Genomic DNA, 19,531 nt, shown 5'->3' on the forward strand with positions numbered 1-19,531 from the left:
TGTCAAAGAAGATGAGTATTTGATTAATTTTATCTCATCTTAGCATCCCACTATTCCAAGCATGGCTTGGTCCTCAAGAGCCACAGTCCTGCAGAGTTCAGATTCAACCCTGATCAAACTCACCTGAACAAGCTACTCAAAGTCTAAGGGTTAATATAAAGCTAGGTTTTTATCAAGGTTGGAACTAAACTCTCCTGGACTGTCATTGGCCACCCCTGCGCTAATCTAAGGCCGGGCATACACTGTGCGATTTTCATCCGATTTTGAGCCGAATTCTGACTCGTGCGACTCTTTTTTGGGTCGGGCCGATTTTCAGCATTTTCGTACGTCGTTTGTCGTGCAGTGTTCGTGCAGTGTACAAGGGGAAATGAGAGGCGATTAACCTCTCCCGACTGGCAATTGGTTGGTTGGATGGATTTCTGACATGTCAGAAATGTAGTCGCCTCTCGTGAGGTATCGCACTATTGAAGCAGGGCTACAAATCGATTTTCCGCATTTCCCTCACTGCGCATGCGTGAAACCATAAACGAAACCATGGTGACACGGCGTGTAGCGTGGACTGAAGTGATGGATGGAAAACTTGTGGAGTTATAGCAAAGAAAAATAAAAAAAAGAGGGAAGAAAACGCCTGCTTACCTCCATTTCACGTTGCAAAATGGATAAACCATATTGGCCATGGCCTCCTAGCCACCTGCGCGTCTAGATATGCCTACACCTTTTTTTTTCTTTTGACATTTCAGCACACAGAATTGCGCATATCACCAAAGCAGTGCGTTTATCCCAGGAAAGCATGTTTATTTAGAAACCGCCACAAACATCTGGGTTTTGAGGGATCCTACGTGTTGATTCGGTTGATTCCTCACATATAGTGTGAGCAGTCTAATCTCAACTCGACGATCTGACCGTACATTGAGCGCATAAAAATCGTGAAAAATCTTTGGCTTTACATCGCAAGCGATCTACTCGTACAGTGTGAGTTGGTACCTTGCCGAAATTGCGCCGAAATCACACAGTGTATGCCCACCTTAAGAGTGTCCAAACTTGGCACTTTCATGCAGAGTTTAGCTCCAACTTGCCTCAACACACCTGCTTAGAAGTTTCTAGTATACCTATTAAGACCCTGATTAGCTTGATCAAGGTGTGTTTGATAGGGGTTGAAGCTAAACTCAGCAGTTCATACATTCAGTTACTTTAGTGTTAGCATCCAGCTAAATGAGCGGAGTTAAGTTCAGAATGGACTGTTAAAATAATGCTTTTACTACAGAGATCTTTCAGCTCTGCTGCTGGAGACCCACTGTCCTGTCTAGTTTAAATCCAACCCTAATCAGTCACATCTGAACAAGCTAATCAAGGTGTTCGGTATGACTTTAAAATCATGGCTGGGTTTGTTGAAGCAGGTTGAAATTAACATCACATCCCATTTTGCTTGGAAATTATGTTAGAGCTGGGAATTATGTCACCTGAGTTGACCGTGTTGCAGTACACTTGTTGAAAACACATACATTGTTAGGAGTAACAGTAAATAATCACAGATAAAAAGTGATATTTTGCATAGATAATGCCAAAGTATCATGTCCACTGATAGAGGTTGGAATAGTACATTTACATTTACATTTATTCATTTAGCAGACGCTTTTATCCAAAGCGACTTACAGATGAAGACAATGGAAGCAATCAAAAACAACAAAAAGAGCAATGATATATAAGTGCTATAACAAATCTCAGTTAGGTTAACACAGTACAACTAGCATGGGATTTTAAATAATTTAATAAATAAAAAGAAAACAGATAGAATAAAAAATAAAAGAATAGAGCAAGCTAGATAGAGGTCTTTACACATACAAACAGCTATTGGAAGTCAGTGCAAATTGATAAACAGACATGTGACGTGTATTCTTTTGGCTCATTAAAAATTTATCTTGCTGCCGCGTTCTGAATTAATTGTAAAGGTTTGATAGAACTGGCTGGAAGACCTGCCAAGAGGGCATTGCAATAGTCCAGCCTGGACAGAATAGCTGTTTTTGAAGGAGTTATGGTTGATGTGCCTAACTTGATGGTGAAATTGTGATGGAACGATGAGTTTGCTGGAATCACAAGCAGTTCTGTCTTGGCAAGGTTGAGTTGAAGGTGATGGTCCTTCATCCAGGAAGAAATGTCTGTTAGACAAGCTGAGATGCGAATAGCTACCGTCGGATCATCAGGATGGAATGAGAGGTAGAGTTGAGTGTCATCAGCATAGCATTGGTATGAAAAGCCATGTTTCTGAATGACAGAACCTAATGATCCCATGTAGACAGAGAAGAGAAGTGGTCCAAGAACTGAGCCCTGAGGCACTCCAGTAGTTAGATGTTGAGACTTGGACACCTCACCTCTCCAAGATACTTTGAAGGACCTATCTTATAGGTAAGACTCAAACCATTGAAGTGTGGTTCCTGAGATGCCATTTGCCAGTAGGGTTGATAGGAAGATCTGGTGGTTAACCGTGTCAAAAGCAGTGGACCGAACAAGTAAGATAAGTATTGAAGATTTGGATTCTGCTCTTGCCAGCTTCAACAACTGAGAGCAAGGCAGTCTCAGTTGAATGTCCACTTCTGAAGCCAGATTGGTTGCTGTCAAGGAGATTGTTGTGTGTGAGAAATGTAGAGACTTGTTTGAACACAGCTCGTTCAAGTGTTTTTGCAATAAAAGGAAGAAGGGAAACTGGTCTGTAGTTCTCTAAAAGAGATATAAGAGTTATACGTGCCTGTCTAAATGATGAGGGAAAAACACCAGTGTGGAGGGAAGTGTTGATGATGTGAATGAGTGAGTGCAGGTACAACTTCAGGAGAAATGGCTTGAAGGAGATGAGATGGAATAGGATCAAGCGGGCAAGTTGTAGGGTTATTAGAAAGGATGAGTTTTGAGACTTTTGCCACAGAGAGTGAAGAGAAGGATGTAAATGAGTGTAAGTTTGCTGGTGATATGAGCTTGACTGATTGTGGTGTGGAAAATTGTGCACTAATGTGTTTAATTTTATTAATGAAAAACGTTGCAAAGTCGTCAGCTATTAGATATGAATCAGGAGGGGAAGAGGGAGGACAAAGAAGAGAGGAAAATGTTTTAAAAAGCATGCAAGAGTTAGATGAATTGTTAATTTTGTTATGGTAGTATGTCATTTTAGCAGAGGAGACATTAGCAGAGAAAGAAGATAGGAGTGACTGATACACAATAAGGTCAGTAGCAGGGATGTAGTGGAGGCTAAACGCACGTAAACGCCGTTTACGCACCTCCCAAAATTCGGAAATAGCATTTACCCACCTCCAAAGTGCGTTTATCCACCTCTAAATTGAGTTTATCCACCTCTAAATAGCCTACAGTTCCTATGACATTTTAAATTAAGCTTATGTCGTTTTAGTTTCATATTGTTCATTAGGCTATTAGTTTCATAGGTTGTTTGTTGTTAAAGACGAAGTCAATTGTCAGTGTTGACCAATTGCTTGCGGTTTGCCAGTAGTAGTGGGAAGTTCGGATCATTTTACTGACTCGGATCTTTGAATCTTGTTCAGCAAAATGAACTAATCTTTTCTCTTCCCGTCTCTATGGGACTGACATGAAGAATAAAAGACTCGGACCTCACCTGTCGATTCATAACCCATATGTTGTGTAATGCGCATGTGCAGTCAACACAAAATGAACGAATCACTCTCTGAGACAACTCGATAGCCCTGAGTCATATTAAAGATTCGTTCAAAATGAACGACACGCAACAGACTGCATCAAGATTCAAAAATGGATATCCGGCAATTAATAATAATAATAATAATAATAATACAATACAATATCCACGATCCGCCAGGGCTATAGTCCAATGGTGCGCACATTTGAAGAGATAATAATTTTATGACATGTTAAAAATATTTCGTCATACAGAATAACATTTCTATTAATTTTACACTGATTTATGCGATCTGAAGACAGCTAACAGAGCTAGCGATTTCTCTCCTCTTATTAATTCGCGTCAGCTATGACATCAGTGCAATATCATTAGTTTGTAAAGCTGTCAATCATCTCACGTGAACCACGTGACCAAAAGGATGTCCTTCTGCAATGAAGCTGTCTGTGTCATTGCAGTCTGTGTCATTGATAAAATATATGTATAAAATATATATATTATTAAAAATATTTGATTCCAGCTTGTTAAATGTGAATATGTTCTAGTGTCTTATCTCCTCTGTGACAGTCAACTGAATATCTTTGAGTTGTGGACAAAACGAGACATTTAAGGACCATTCCTGGGCTTTTGGGGAAACACTGATCCACATTTTTCTGACATATTATAGACCAAACAACTAACCGATTAATTGAGAAAATATACAACAAATTAATCAACTATGATTTATGAAAATAATCCCAAATCCTTAGGCCCTAATCATTACGTACAAGTGCATTGCATTGGAATCCCTGGATATAAACCTCCCTCTTTATTCCTCTTTTTTTTTTAAATGTCTCTCTGTTTTATCATTTAGTAAACTTTATAGATTTCAACCTTATTATTCCTTCTTGAGTCTCTTTAACAAGAACTTAGATTAATGGATTGAATAGTGATTGCGTGATCTATATGAGGGAACAACCAATGATACCCTTGGTAGTAATATCCAAAGATGCAAACAGTTAAGGTAGTTAGGAGAGTTTATTGAGACACAGACAAACTGAAGTGCTAATCAACAGGATATTACTACTGATTCATTTATGTTGATACACTGAGGATTCTGAAGGTTGTAGCATTTACTCTAAGTTTCCGAGTGTGAACTCTGACTTTAGGGGTGTTCTGTTTAAAAGTTCCTACGGGTCTCCAGGAGCAGGGATGAAGACCTATGGTTTACAGTGTTACTAGACAATATAATGTAAAGAGAAGTATGCTAGATGGTTGTCACAATTCCTCATTACATGGCATGGTTAATTCACCTATTATATAATTGTAATTGTAATTAGTGAAAGTGAAATGGCTATTTTGTATGTTATTGTGTTAAATGTCATTGTGGGATACAGTTTTCTATGCAGTTTGTTTTGTTATAGTGTATATAACTGTATGCAACTGGTCATCTAGGAGCATACTGACTGCTTTTATACTGAACACAATTTACATACTGCATACTACAGAAATATAACTAGTCGTATGGTACTGGAAACACAATCATAATACTCAACACACTTTTTCATCCAGCTTTATATGTTTAAGTTGTTGTGTTGGATTTGTCACTGAAAAATAATATCATCATTAAAAGAAAGCCACACCACTTATACTTTTTAGTAGTTTAGATTACTGCTGAACCTCAGGTCTGCTGAAAATGATCTCTTCCTGTTGAGATCCAATAATTACCTTCTAATTAGTCTTTCACCTTTCACCACATTTAATGCACAGTCACCAGATATGATATCTCAGTGGACATGTTTTGGAGATATTACATATATAGGGTCAATTCAGGTAAATTGTGCAACTTTTTGACAATTGTTTCCCTGAATTCTGCCTATATATTATCAATTGCTGTGGTTCTCAACTTGTGATCTAGATTTTTAACACAATAAAGTTCCAAAATTGTGTATCAAACAAAAAAAAAAACATTAATTAAATGAATAATAAAAAAGATGTATTTATATTATACAGCATATTGTAATTTAATATATATTTTTAATTATTTTTAAATAAAAATTGCTTGTATTTTATATTATACTGCATATTGTAATTTAATATATATTTTTAATTATTTTTAAATAAAAATTGCTTGGAATATATGTTTTGTGTGACATTGGAAGGACAATTCTCAGCCCACCAGTTGAGATCCACTGATTTATGGCATATGTACAGTATTGTTCAAAATAATAGCAGTACAATGTGACTAACCAGAATAATCAAGGTTTTTAGTATATTTTTTATTGCTACGTGGCAAACAAGTTACCAGTAGGTTCAGTAGATTGTCAGAAAACAAACAAGACCCAGCATTCATGATATGCACGCTCTTAAGGCTGTGCAATTGGGCAATTAGTTGAAAGGGGTGTGTTCAAAAAAATAGCAGTGTCTACCTTTGACTGTACAAACTCAAAACTATTTTGTACAAACATTTTTTTTTTTTTCTGGGATTTAGCAATCCTGTGAATCACTAAACTAATATTTAGTTGTATGACCACAGTTTTTTAAAACTGCTTGACATCTGTGTGGCATGGAGTCAACCAACTTGTGGCACCTCTCAGCTGTTATTCCACTCCATGATTCTTTAACAACATTCCACAATTCATTCACATTTCTTGGTTTTGCTTCAGAAACAGCATTTTTGATATCACCCCACAAGTTCTCAATTGGATTAAGGTCTGGAGATTGGGCTGGCCACTCCATAACATTAATTTTGTTGGTTTGGAACCAAGACTTTGCCCGTTTACTAGTGTGTTTTGGGTCATTGTCTTGTTGAAACAACCATTTCAAGGGCATGTCCTCTTCAGCATAGGGCAACATGACCTCTTCAAGTATTTTAACATATGCAAACTGATCCATGATCCCTGGTCTGCGATAAATAGGCCCAACACCATAGTAGGAGAAACATGCCCATATCATGATGCTTGCACCTCCATGCTTCACTGTCTTCACGGTGTACTGTGGCTTGAATTCAGAGTTTGGGGGTCGTCTCACACACTGCCTGTGGCCCTTGGACCCAAAAAGAACAATTTTACTCTCATCAGTCCACAAAATGTTCCTCCATTTCTCTTTAGGCCAGTTGATGTGTTCTTTGGCAAATTGTAACCTCTTCTGCACATGCCTTTTTTTTAACAGAGGGACTTTGCGGGGGATTCTTGAAAATAGATTAGCTTCACACAGACGTCTTCTAACTGTCACAGTACTTACAGGTAACTCCAGACTGTCTTTGATCATCCTGGAGGTGATCATTGGCTGAGCCTTTGCCATTCTGGTTATTCTTCTATCCATTTTGATGGTTGTCTTCCGTTTTCTTCCACGTCTCTCTGGTTTTGCTCTCCATTTTAAGGCATTGGAGATCATTTTAGCTGAACAGCCTATCATTTTTTGCACCTCTTTATAGGTTTTCCCCTCTCTAATCAACTTTTTAATCAAAGTACGCTGTTCTTCTGAACAATGTCTTGAACGACCCATTTTCCTCAGCTTTCAAATGCATGTTCAACAAGTGTTGGCTTCATCCTTAAATAGGGGCCACCTGATTCACACCTGTTTCTTCACAAAATTGATGACCTCAGTGATTGAATGCCACACTGCTATTTTTTTGAACACATCCCTTTCAACTAATTCAACTAATTGCCCAATTGCACAGCCTTAAGAGCGTGCATATCATGAATGCTGGGTCTCATTTGTTTTCTGAGAATCTACTGAACCTACTGGTAACTTGTTTGCCACGTAGCAATAAAAAAATATACGAAAAACCTTGATTATTCTGGTTAGTCACATTGTACTGCTATTATTTTGAACAATACTGTAGATTGTCATAAGTCATGGGCCTGTGTTTGATTTTGTCTGTAGGCAGTTGTCATGTGCAATGCCGTCATCATGCAATCACTCAGCTTCCTGCTTTGCGGCCTGATCCCCATCATTACCCAAGTGTTGATGAACCATTACCACAAAGTAAGCTTTCCTGAGTCACACCTGACCCTCGCTTATGCCATTAACCTGCTACCCTCATTCACAAAGGAATGTGTGTGTGTGTGTGTGTGTGTGTGTGTGTGTGTGTGTGTGTGTGTTAAGAACATGAACAGACCATGTTTAAAAATTCTCACTCATTGCATCTCATCATTCATATCATTGTCCATCGCAGTGACTTTCCTCACTCTCTCCTTTCTAACAGAAGTGTTGGATATATGATAAGATGCAATATGATAATGCTTCCCAGTCAAGCAGCATTTATTCCATAGGCAGGAGGAGAGCTTTCAAAAATGGAAAGAAGACAAGCTTTTGGCGTCAGAATTGATCTGTAGAGGGATTGAAGAGGGATTTCCAGGTTGATATAAATGAGTGTCTCTAGAGATGAAGTGATGGTCTGATCTGATCTCTCTAGGGCTTTCTTCACAGTTGTCATAGTGACACAGGCCACAAAGAGGCTGAGAAAGGAAAGCAACTTCATATGTTTTAAATTACAGCTACACAATGAATGCTACTTTCAAAGACAGTAATTCTCAAATCTTTGTTAAATAGCTTGAAATAATGTAAAGCTAAGACATCAATACATTTGAGAAAAATGCTTAGAATAATGACATATAAAGTTAATAGCATGCAGGAATTAAAAAAAAGAAAAAAAAAAGGAAATGGTTGTTTGCAGTGCACCAATTGCAAAATAACTTCATTATTATAATAATTTACCCTTAAAAATTTCACATTTTGAGAATACAAAATACAGTCAGGAAAGAAAAAATCTGTCGCACTTGTTGAAATGGTGCTGAGCTTTGAGTTTACTGTAAAATAGAAACACATAAAATGTTAAAAGGGGTTACATTTGTACACAATAAAATACCAGAAATGCATATCTAACTATAAATAAAGAAATACATAAATAAAACATTGTGATTTATTAAAGTCATATTTTTGTAATCAGATATATGTAATTTAATATATATTATTTTAATTATATTATTAACTTAAATATTTGTATTAAATAAAATATGTATATTTTTATTATTTTTATTATTATTATTATTTTTTTTTTTTTATTGTGACATTGTCAGGAAAACCCTCACTCTACCAGTTAAGAAACACTGATTTATGCCATAGATTTTCATCAAATTGTCATAATCCTCCTGTATCGCTGGCGCCGATACAGGATGGCTGCCTCCGTGACGAGCTCCGCATATGTTTTTGTGTTTTTGTTAGTTTGTCCTGTCTTTAGTTATATTCCTGCCATCAGTTTCACCAGGGAAGAACTGCTGAACATTCGGCAGAACGCACCACAAGATGTTTTTCCGGATTTCAATTATTCAGATGTTTTAGTGAACGTTGTTATCGGAGGAGCGGCGGCGCTGATCAAGCGCTTCAGGACGCGCAGACGGGGGAAGCGAGCGGGAGCGCTCGTCAGACTCAGGAAGCGCGGATTTCGAACGCCGTTGCCTAGCATCCATCTGGCAAATCTCCGCTCTCTACCCAACAAAACGGACGAACTCCTTCTGCTTTCTCGGACTAATAAGGATTTCACACACTCTGCTGCTCTGTGTTTCACGGAAACCTGGCTGAATGACACCATACCGGACAGCGCGCTCCATCTGCCGGGCTTTCAGCTGTTTAGAGCGGATCGCGAATCAGAATCCACGGGGAAATCGCGCGGCGGCGGGACATGCTTTTACATCAATGAACGGTGGTGTACAGATGTAACTGTGTTAAAGAAGACGTGCTGCTCAAATCTCGAAACACTCTTCATTAACTGCAAGCCGTTCTATTCGCCGCGGGAGTTTCACTCGTTCATTCTGGTCAGTGTTTACATCCATCCGCAAGCTCATGTGAGCTCAGCTTTACAGAAACTCGCTGATCAGATCACAGAGACAGAACAACAACACCCGGACTCTGTTTTAATCATTCTCGGGGACTTTAATAAAGCCAATCTGTCCCGTGAACTGCCAAAATACAGACAGCATGTTACATGTCCCACAAGAGACAGTAATATATTGGATCACTGCTACACCACAATAAAGGATGCATTTCATTCTGTTCCACGAGCAGCTTTGGGACGTTCTGATCACCTTCTGGTTCATCTTATACCGTCCTACAGGCAGAAACTAAAATCAGCTAAACCTGTATCAAGGACTGTAAAAAGATGGACTAATGAAGCAGAGCAGGATTTACAATCTTGTTTTGACCTCACTGATTGGAGTGTTTTTGAAGCTGCTGCCACCGATCTGGATGAACTCACAGAGACCGTAACATCATATATCAGTTTCTGTGAGGATATGTGTATTCCTACAAAGACTCAACTAATTTACAATAATGACAAACCGTGGTTCACTGCAAAACTCAGACAGCTCCGTCAGGCCAAAGAAGATGCTTACGTGAAGGGGGACAATGTCTTGTATAAACAGGCTAAATACACATTGGAAAAGGAGATCAAAGTGGCAAAGAGGAATTATTCTGAAAATATAAGGACTCAGTTCACTTCCAACGACTCCGCATCAGTGTGGAAAAGTCTAAAGAAGATCACCAATTACAAGACACCACCCCCCAGCACTGTAGAGAATCAACGACTGGCAGACGATCTGAACGAGTTTTACTGCAGGTTTGAAAGAACACCCATCACCTGCCCTGAACGCCTCCCCACACAACCATTCACACCCTTCACAACTCCTGCAACCAGCCCTGAATGCCTCTCCAAACTACCGTTCACACCGTTAACAGCTCCTGCAACCCATCCTGAACACCTCTCCAATCAAGCACTCTCACCATTCACACCTCCTGCATCCCCCCTCTCCCCCACACCTGCAATTCAGATCAGCGAGGATGCGGTGCGCCAGGTCTTCCGGAAGCAAAAAAGGAAAAAAGCACCAGGCCCAGATTGTGTTACACCAGCCTGTCTGAAATCCTGTGCTGACCAGCTGGCCCCCATCTTCACACAGATCTTCAACAGATCGCTGGAGCTGTGCGAAGTCCCATCATGCCTCAAACGTTCCACCATCATCCCCATCCCTAAGAAACCCAAAATTACAGGATTAAATGACTACAGGCCTGTGGCTCTAACGTCTGTAGTCATGAAGTCATTTGAAAAACTGGTGCTGGCCCACCTGAAGGACATCACTGGGCCCTTGCTGGATCCTCTTCAGTTTGCCTACAGAGCAAACAGGTCTGTGGACGATGCAGTAAACATTGGACTGCATTATGTTCTGCAACACCTAGACAGACCGGGGACTTATGTGAGGATCCTGTTTGTGGACTTCAGCTCGGCATTCAACACGATCATCCCAAACCTCCTCCTGCCCAAACTAAATCAGCTCTCCGTGCCCACCTCCATCTGTCAGTGGATCAACAGCTTCCTGACAGACAGGCAGCAGCTAGTGAGGCTGGGAAAATACACATCCAGCACCCGTACAATCAGCACCGGAGCTCCCCAGGGCTGCGTTCTCTCCCCACTGCTCTTCTCCCTGTACACTAATGATTGCACATCTAAGGACCCCTCTGTCAAGCTCCTGAAGTTTGCAGACGACACCACACTCATCGGCCTCATTCAGGACGGTGACGAGTCTGCTTACAGACAGGAGGTAAAAGAGCTGGCTGTCTGGTGCACTCTCAACAACCTGGAGCTTAACACCCTCAAAACAGTGGAGATGATCGTGGACTTCAGGAGAAACCCCCCTGCACTCCCCCCACTCACCATCATGAACAGCACTGTGACTGCAGTGGAGTCATTCAGGTTCCTGGGAACCACTATCTCTCAGGACCTGAAGTGGGACATTCACATTGACTCCATCGTAAAAAAGGCCCAGCAGAGGTTGTACTTTCTCCGTCAGCTGAGGAAGTTTAACCTGCCACAGGAGCTGCTGAAACAGTTCTACTCCACCATCATTGAATCCATCCTCTGCACTTCAGTAACTGTCTGGTTCAGCTCAGCTTCTAAATCTGACCTCAGAAGACTACAGAGAGTAGTCCGGACTGCTGAGCGAATCATCGGTTCAACTCTCCCATCTATTCAAGAACTGTACTTATCCAGAGTGAGAAAAAGGGCTGTCAAAATCACTCTGGACCCCTCACATCCAGCACACTCCCTCTTTGAACTGTTGCCATCTGGTCGACGCTACAGAGCACTGAGCACTAGAACGACCAGACATAGGACCAGTTTCTTCCCTCAGGCAATCCATCTTCTGAACAGCTGATAATAATGGCGAACACACTACACTTTATATTTATATGCACACACACTTTATTTATCTAACACACATACTTAGTATACACTTAATTTTGCACACAATATATATGTACATACATAACTTCACTTTGTAATATACCTGCCTACAATTGTCATTTGTATATTGTCATTCACTGTCTACATATTTGTATTTTTATTCTTTTATTATGTGTTTTATGTTCTGTCGCTGTCATTCTGTTGTACTGCGGAGCTTCTGTCACGAAAACAAATTCCTCGTATGTGTAAACATACCTGGCAATAAAGCTGATTCTGGTTTTGCAGGTGTTGGTTCAACTATTCATCGGTTGCATTTTACAGTAAAATAGAAACAGATTAAAAATGTTTAAATATACCCAAAAACCTCTGACAATATGAAATACTGCAGAGAGCTTAAATGATATCGATGTACAATACTATCCTCTCCAGAATACTAATATATTTATATATTTCAGGAAAAAAAAAACATGTTTTTCATCCATCTCTCTTTGTTGAAATATGCAACAAACCCGTCCAGTTTCTCCAGTGGATAATGAGGATAAATGAATGGGTCACAAGGGACTTGTGATGTAGATCGACATCTGTTGATTGATTTGTGTTTATTAATGTGGTTTGGCAAACGTCGCTCAGAAAGACACGCCGCACCAGAGAGACTAATACATCAAATCCTATTCCTCTCGGAGAGCTCTCGTTTGCCAAGGCCTGAAGTATAACCATATCTTATTTATGACCATACAACACCCAGGTGTGTATGTATGTGTGTGTGTGTGTGTGTGTGTGTGTTTGTTAGAGCTTGTGTTATGTGTGTTTAAAGCTATGCTTCTTTATTCTTCAACATACAAGTGAGTTTTCCTGCATAATCTTAATGCCAGACTCGATAGCTGCTTCCATTCAGATGAAATGTCTATTTCACACAAGATGCTGGAACTGAAATGACTGGAAGAATTTTTCTTTAATTAAAAATTCACAGAGGGGCTGCCAATTCAAATTCATTTCAAATTATTAAATATTCCATGCATTACATACTGTGTATTTAGAACATGATATATGATATATTCACAACCTCTGATTTAAGTTGCATGAATTGTCTCTACTCAGTCTGACTGCATGTGTTTCTATGCTTCTTGTATATAAACAGACTGGGAGGCCAGGATAGACAGTCATGGCCGTGTTTTCTACGTGGACCATGTGAACCGCACCACCACGTGGCAGAGGCCCATCCATGCAGCCAAATGCAGCAGCATCCGGAGATCCGGCTCCACTCACCAGATGGAGCAGCTCAACCGGAGGTACAGCGAGATCCATCCCCATACACTCTCTCCTACACTCATTACTCTAGTACTCTAGTGATTTAACATGCTTATATATAACCCTGTAGAATATTTTCTGTATCAGTCTTTTCTAGCAGACTTTAATCAGTGTAGTTGAAACATTATTTTAAGTAGGGCTCCTTTTGAAGCCGCCTGTATAGACGCTTTGTGATGTTTTGTTGTGATGCTAGTCAACTGACCAGATTAGATGAAAAACTGCTTCAAGTATATTTGAGCTGATGCTGCCCCCTACAGGACACTTCTGAACTTTCTGTTCATCTGTGAATCCTGAAAAATAAAATGTATCACAGTTTCACAGAAATATTGAGCAGCACAACTGTGTTCAACATTGATAATAATCAGAAATGTTTCTTGAGCAGTAAATCATCATATTAGAATATGATATCAGTAATGACGCTGAAAATCGCATCACAGAAATAAATTACATTTTAACAGAGATTAAGATTGAAAATAGCTGTTTTAAACTGTAATTATAATTCACAATATAACTTTTTTATGCTGTATTTTTGAGCACATAAATGCAGCGTTGGTGAGCAGAGCAGATATTTTATTTTATTTAAAAAAATGAATTAATTTGACCTCAAGCTTTAACCCTTTGAATGGTAGAAAATGGTCAAAAAGAAAATGAGTCTTTCCTAAAATTATGAATATTACTTTAGGCAAACAAAGACTCTTCACTGCTCTGACCTCAATGTCACAATGCAAAAATAAAAATAAAAATATAAAACTACAAAGGTTGGAAAAAACAACATGAAGTTTTTCATAAGTTTTCTTGCGTCCTGTATAAATGAAGAACGATGAGAGTTTGAGCATCAGGTTTTGTTCTGTCACAGGTATCAGAACATCCAGAGGACGATGGCCACAGAAGATGAACCGGCTGCTCGTGAACCTGACAGAAACGGCGGTGGAGACACAGATGAGTCCACAGCACAAGCTGCAGGTGGTTCTTTCATTCAGATGCTGTTTGATGAGAATAAACTGAGTTTTGAGAAGCTGAGGTGTTAGCAGACAAGCTGCAAGAGAACAGGTGTCATAGATCTTTATGTTTTTCCATTTATAATTCAACCAGAAGGTGAAATACTCATAGAAACCACTGGACCAGGAATAAGCCATTTTATATGCTCCAACTTGAATGCATTTATTTATTAGTAATTCTTCACTGTTCCAAGCTGAAAGGATTAGTTCACCCAGAAATGCTAAAATTGCTGAATATGTGTTAATCCTCAGGCCTTTTGGATGAGTAGGGTGAATTTGTTTCTTCATCATATTTGGAGAAATGTAGCACTGCATCAGTGTCTCATCAATGGATGCTCTGCAGTGAATGGGTGCCGTCAGAATGAGAGTCTGATAAAAACATCCCAATAATCCACAGCACTCCAGTCCATCAGTGAACATCTGGAGAAGACAAAAGATGAAACACATCCAGCATTAAGATGATTTTAACTCAAATAATCCATAATAACACTTCCTCCAGTGAAACAGTGTTCTGGTCTGAATCAGGAGAGAAATCTGCACAGATCAAGCAGTGTTTAAACAGATCTAAACTAATCTGTGAGAGACGACAGCAGATGCACTTTTTCACTGGAGGAAGTGTTATTATGGATTATAGACTCTATGTGTTTGAGTTAAAATCATCTTAATGCTGGATGTGTTTCAGGTTTTGTCTTCTCCAGATGTTCACTGATGGACTGGAGTGCTGTGGATTATTGGGATGTTTTTATCAGACTCTCATTCTGACGGCACCCATTCACTGCAGAGGACCAATTGCTGAGGGTTCACTACATTTTCACCAAATGTTCATTTTTGGCTAAACTATTGCGTTAAATACGACATTATTTGTGTCTGTAATGTTTGTAGATCAGCGAAGGGAAGGTCCTTCGTCTCCTGTCAGTAATCAGAGCGTCACGCTGATGCTTCAGTCTCCGGCCGTGAAGTTTGTGACCCACCCAGAATTCTTCACTGTCCTCCACGCTAACTACGTAAGTCACATTGAGACGGTTTAATGTGTGTTCTTGTGGTTTGTCCTGCAGAAAGCAGATTCAGACCGTTTGTATCTGAGCTGAACACATTTGCTTCAGTGTCTGTAGACAGAAGAGTGCTGTGAGGAGGTTACTTTAGTCAGTTCAGCGCTCGAGAGCGGACACCGTTCAAGCAGATCGCACTTTAGTTGAAGGCTGATATTGATTGAACTATTTGTAGATTCCTTCTTTATTGATCGCATAAGCTCTCCTGCTGCCCTGCAATAGCAAATCAGACAGATAGCAGACATTAACAAGTCAAAGATAAAGCGTGCAGAGACAGGAGTGGATGTTTGGGAGCGGATGTTTGTGTTCGAGTGCCTGTGCACCTCTTTGTAATATGGGACAAATGTTTTTTTGTTGTTGTTGTTGTTTTTTCTGTGTCTGTGTTGTGCTCGTTATTCTGGTTTGCAAAAATACATGGCATTGATTGAAAATGCATGATTATACTGAAGTCCCTCTGTGTGTGTGGTCGGTTTGATAACAGCAGATTACTTACTGTATCAGATCAGATGCACATTCACAAGAATATGCTGTAATCTGATTCTCATAATCAGACTGAGACTATATTCTGGTCCTAAAACCCAAATATGACAGAATTTTTGGCTGAGTAAAAACCTTTGCAACAAAATATTTGGAACAAAACATATAAAAAATAAAATGGTCAAAATAACATTTAATAAATGTTTTATACATTTAATAAAACATTTGTTAAAGTTTGAAAGACGTGCAGTTCATCCACGTGTACTGTATGTTAATTTTTTTTTAAATATGATTTGATCTCATAATGTTTAATCTAAATATCATAAGTCTCTTTAACTCCACCTCTTTAGGCTCTTTTAGAGCCACGCCCACATCCCAACATCCAATCAACATCCAATGCACAGATCCAAAACCCGTCCTACATTTTTTCTTTTTGTTTCTTTTTTTTTTAAATAATCTGTTACAATCAGATTTACATCACAATAACAAAGAAAAGGTCCTTCGCCACTTCCATTTCATCATGATTTTATGAACAGTAAAGAGATTTAAGGAAATTATTAGATTACTGTCCAAAATTATTCAAATAATAAAGCATTTTAAAAGCAGATTAAATTGCTTCTCAGGTCATTTATTTCACCGATATTTGCTGTTTCCACAAGAGTATAAATGGCAGTAAAATAATTTGGCATATGCAGATTTTTTAAATAAAATAAAAATTTATTTATTTATTTATTTTCAGAATAAATGCCTAACCAGAATGTGGACCTTAATTAATTAATATGAGCAAATTATATAAATGTGGTCTCTGTGTGTTGATATTTGTTATTATGGGTTTTATAAATACTAAATCCTATGAAACTGTACACTCTTATTACTTATGCACATGCACACACACACACACACACACACTCTCTCTCTCTCTCTCTCGGTCTCTCTCTCTCTCTCACACACACACACACGTTTGTTTTTGTGTAAAGTGTGTTCATCCCATAGGTGTAATGGTTTTTATTCTGTAGAAACTGTATATTCTATGGCCCTTCACCAACCCTACACCTAACCCTAACCCTCACAGGAAACTTTGTGCATTTTTACTTTCTCAAAAAAAAAACTCATTCTGTATGATTTATAAGTGTTTTGAAAAATGGGGACATGGGTTATGTCCTTATAAGTCACCCTCTCCTTGTAATACCTGTGTCATACCCATGTCATTATACAGAGTTGTGTCCTGATATGATACAAAAACAAGAGCAAACTGCCAGACACACACACACACACACACACACACACACATTCTCTCCCTCTCTCTCTCTCTCTCACTCTCTCTCTCTCAAACACACACACACACGCACGAAGAAAAGGTAAGTGCTAGTATTAGTTGGTCAAGTACTAACGAAAAAGATGAGGCTTTAGATGTTTCTTGACAATGAGTAAAGACTCAGCTGTACGAATTGAGATTGGGAGGTCATTCCACCAGCTGGGCACAGTCCAGGAAAAGGTCCGTGAGAGTGATTTTGAACTTCTTTGGGATGGAACCACAAGGCGTCGTTCACTTTCAGAGCGCAAACTTCTGGAGAGCACATAAGATTTAACCAGTGAGTTTAGGTATACTGGTGCCGTGACAGTGGTCCTCTTGTAGGCAAGCATCAGTACCTTGAAGAGCCAGGAGAGCATTACAATAGTCCAGTCTGGAGAGAACAAGAGCTTGGACAAGAAGTTGTGTGGCTTGCTCTGACAGGAAGGGTCTAATCTTCCTAATGTTGTATAAGGCAAACCTGCAGGACCGGGTCGTTGTAGCAATGTGGTCATTGAAGCTTAACTGATGATCCATCACAACTCCTAGGTTTCTGGCTGTCCTCGAAGGAGTAATAGTTGATGAGCCCAGCTGTATAGAGAAGTTGTGATGAAGCAATGGGTTAGCTGGAATCACCAGGAGTTCTGTCTTCGTAAGGTTAAGCTGAAGGTGATGGTCATTCATCCAACTAGAGATGTCACTCAGACAGGCTGAAATGCGAGCAGCTACCGTCGGGTCATCAGGCTGAAATGAGAAGTAGAGTTGGGTGTCATCAGCGTAGCAGTGATAAGAAAAGCCATGTTTCTAAATGACAGATCCTAATTACATCATGCAGATTGAGAAGAGAAGTGGTCCAAGTACTGAGCCTTGAGGAACCCCAGTAGCAAGTTGTTGTGACTTAGTAACATCACCCCTCCAAGACACACTGAAGGATCTGTCAGAGAGGTAGGACTTAACCCACAGTGGAGTGGCCACTTTTGAGGCCAGGAGGTTGTTCTGTACAAGGAACATAGAAAGCTGGTTGAACACAGCTCGCTCAAGTGTCTTTGCAATGAATGGAATAAGGGATACCGGTCTGTAGTTTTCAAGAAGCGCTGGATTTAGAGATGGTTTCTTGAGCAGTGGGCTTACCCGAGCCTGCTTAAATGCTGAGGGAAATGTTCCAGAGTGAAGAGAGGAGTTGATAATGTGAGAAAGTGAAGGTATGACTGAAGAAGAGATCGCTTGAAGGAGGTGAGTGGGGATCGGATCAAGTGGACAAGTAGTAGGATGATTGGACAGGTTAAGTTTGGAAACGTCCGTCTCTGAGAGTGGAGAGAAGGAGGAGAGAAAGTGTGCATCGGTCATTGTGAAGTTGTCCTCAGTCTGCGGTGTGGAGAATTTGTCACTAATGGTTCTTGTCTTATTTGTGAAGAAAACTGCAAAGTTGTTGGCTGTAATAGTCGATGAAGGAGGAGGTGGAGTTGGACTAAGAAGAGATTTTGTTGTGGTAGTATGATGTTTTAGCAGTGAAGACATTTTCAGAGAAGGTAGAGAGGAGATACACACACAGACAGACACACACACACACACACACACACACTCATCTGTCTTGTTTCTCCTCAGGGTGCGTATCGGATGTTTACTAACAGCACCTGCCTGAAGCACATGATTCTGAAAATACGGCGAGATGCGCGCAACTTTGAGCGATATCAACACAACCGCGACTTCGTCACTTTCCTCAACAAATTCGCCGATACTCAGCTGGAGCTGCCGAGAGGCTGGGAGATCAAGACAGACCCGCAGGGCAAGGTGAGCTCCAAACACACACACATATTTATATATATATAAAATAAAACTGAATAAATAAAAAGGACATAAGTTCCATCTAATAAGGTTACTAAAACTACAACTGAAGTAAAAATATGTTAAAGCTAAATAGAAATGTTTTAAAAAGAAATCAAACACATTATGACATTTCTAAAACTCAAACTGAAATACAAATAAATTAAAGCTAAATATATTTATTTTTTTACAAAAATGGAACAAAAAAAGAAAAATGACAAAAGCACAAAACACTAAAACTAAAATAAAGCTAACATAAAATAAAATGTAAATATTAGATTAAATAAAATTAAACTAAAGCAAAACAAAAGTAAAACGAACATAATAAAAAGTTTTTTTCTTTTGTGTGTGTGATCTTTTGCTGTGGTAGTCGTTCTTTGTGGACCACAACAGTCGAGCGACGACCTTCATCGACCCCAGGATTCCCCTTCAGAACGGACGTCTGCCGAATCACCTCACACACAGACAACACTTACAGAGACTGCGCAGCTACAGCGCTGGAGAGGTGCGGCACACACACACACACACACACTCAAACACACTCACACTCAAACACACACACACACACGCACGCACACACAGAAAACACTTACAGAGACTGCGCAGCTACAGCGCTGGAGAGGTGCGGCACACACACACACACACACTCACACACACACGCACGCACACACAGACAACACTTACAGAGACTGCGCAGCTACAGCGCTGGAGAGGTGC

At 39.7% G+C, this 19,531-nt stretch overlaps 1 protein-coding gene across 2 annotated transcripts in view; it reads left to right on the forward strand.

The window, feature by feature from the left end:
- Positions 1-19,531, forward strand: part of LOC127946276 (E3 ubiquitin-protein ligase HECW1) — a 63,794-nt gene that overhangs the window by 29,130 nt on the left and 15,133 nt on the right. Inside the window, exons 11-16 of one of the 2 annotated variants that reach the window (XM_052542740.1) lie at positions 7,520-7,621; positions 13,006-13,156; positions 14,032-14,138; positions 15,056-15,177; positions 18,596-18,781; positions 19,185-19,319. In XM_052542740.1, coding sequence (XP_052398700.1) covers positions 7,520-7,621; positions 13,006-13,156; positions 14,032-14,138; positions 15,056-15,177; positions 18,596-18,781; positions 19,185-19,319 — 803 coding nt within the window. The remainder of the gene's footprint in view (positions 1-7,519; positions 7,622-13,005; positions 13,157-14,031; positions 14,139-15,055; positions 15,178-18,595; positions 18,782-19,184; positions 19,320-19,531) is intronic. The other variant, XM_052542741.1, reaches the window with a different exon arrangement.

The sequence above is a fragment of the Carassius gibelio genome, chromosome A24 (assembly GCF_023724105.1).
Source record: "Carassius gibelio isolate Cgi1373 ecotype wild population from Czech Republic chromosome A24, carGib1.2-hapl.c, whole genome shotgun sequence".
Taxonomy (NCBI): Eukaryota; Metazoa; Chordata; class Actinopteri; order Cypriniformes; family Cyprinidae; genus Carassius; species Carassius gibelio.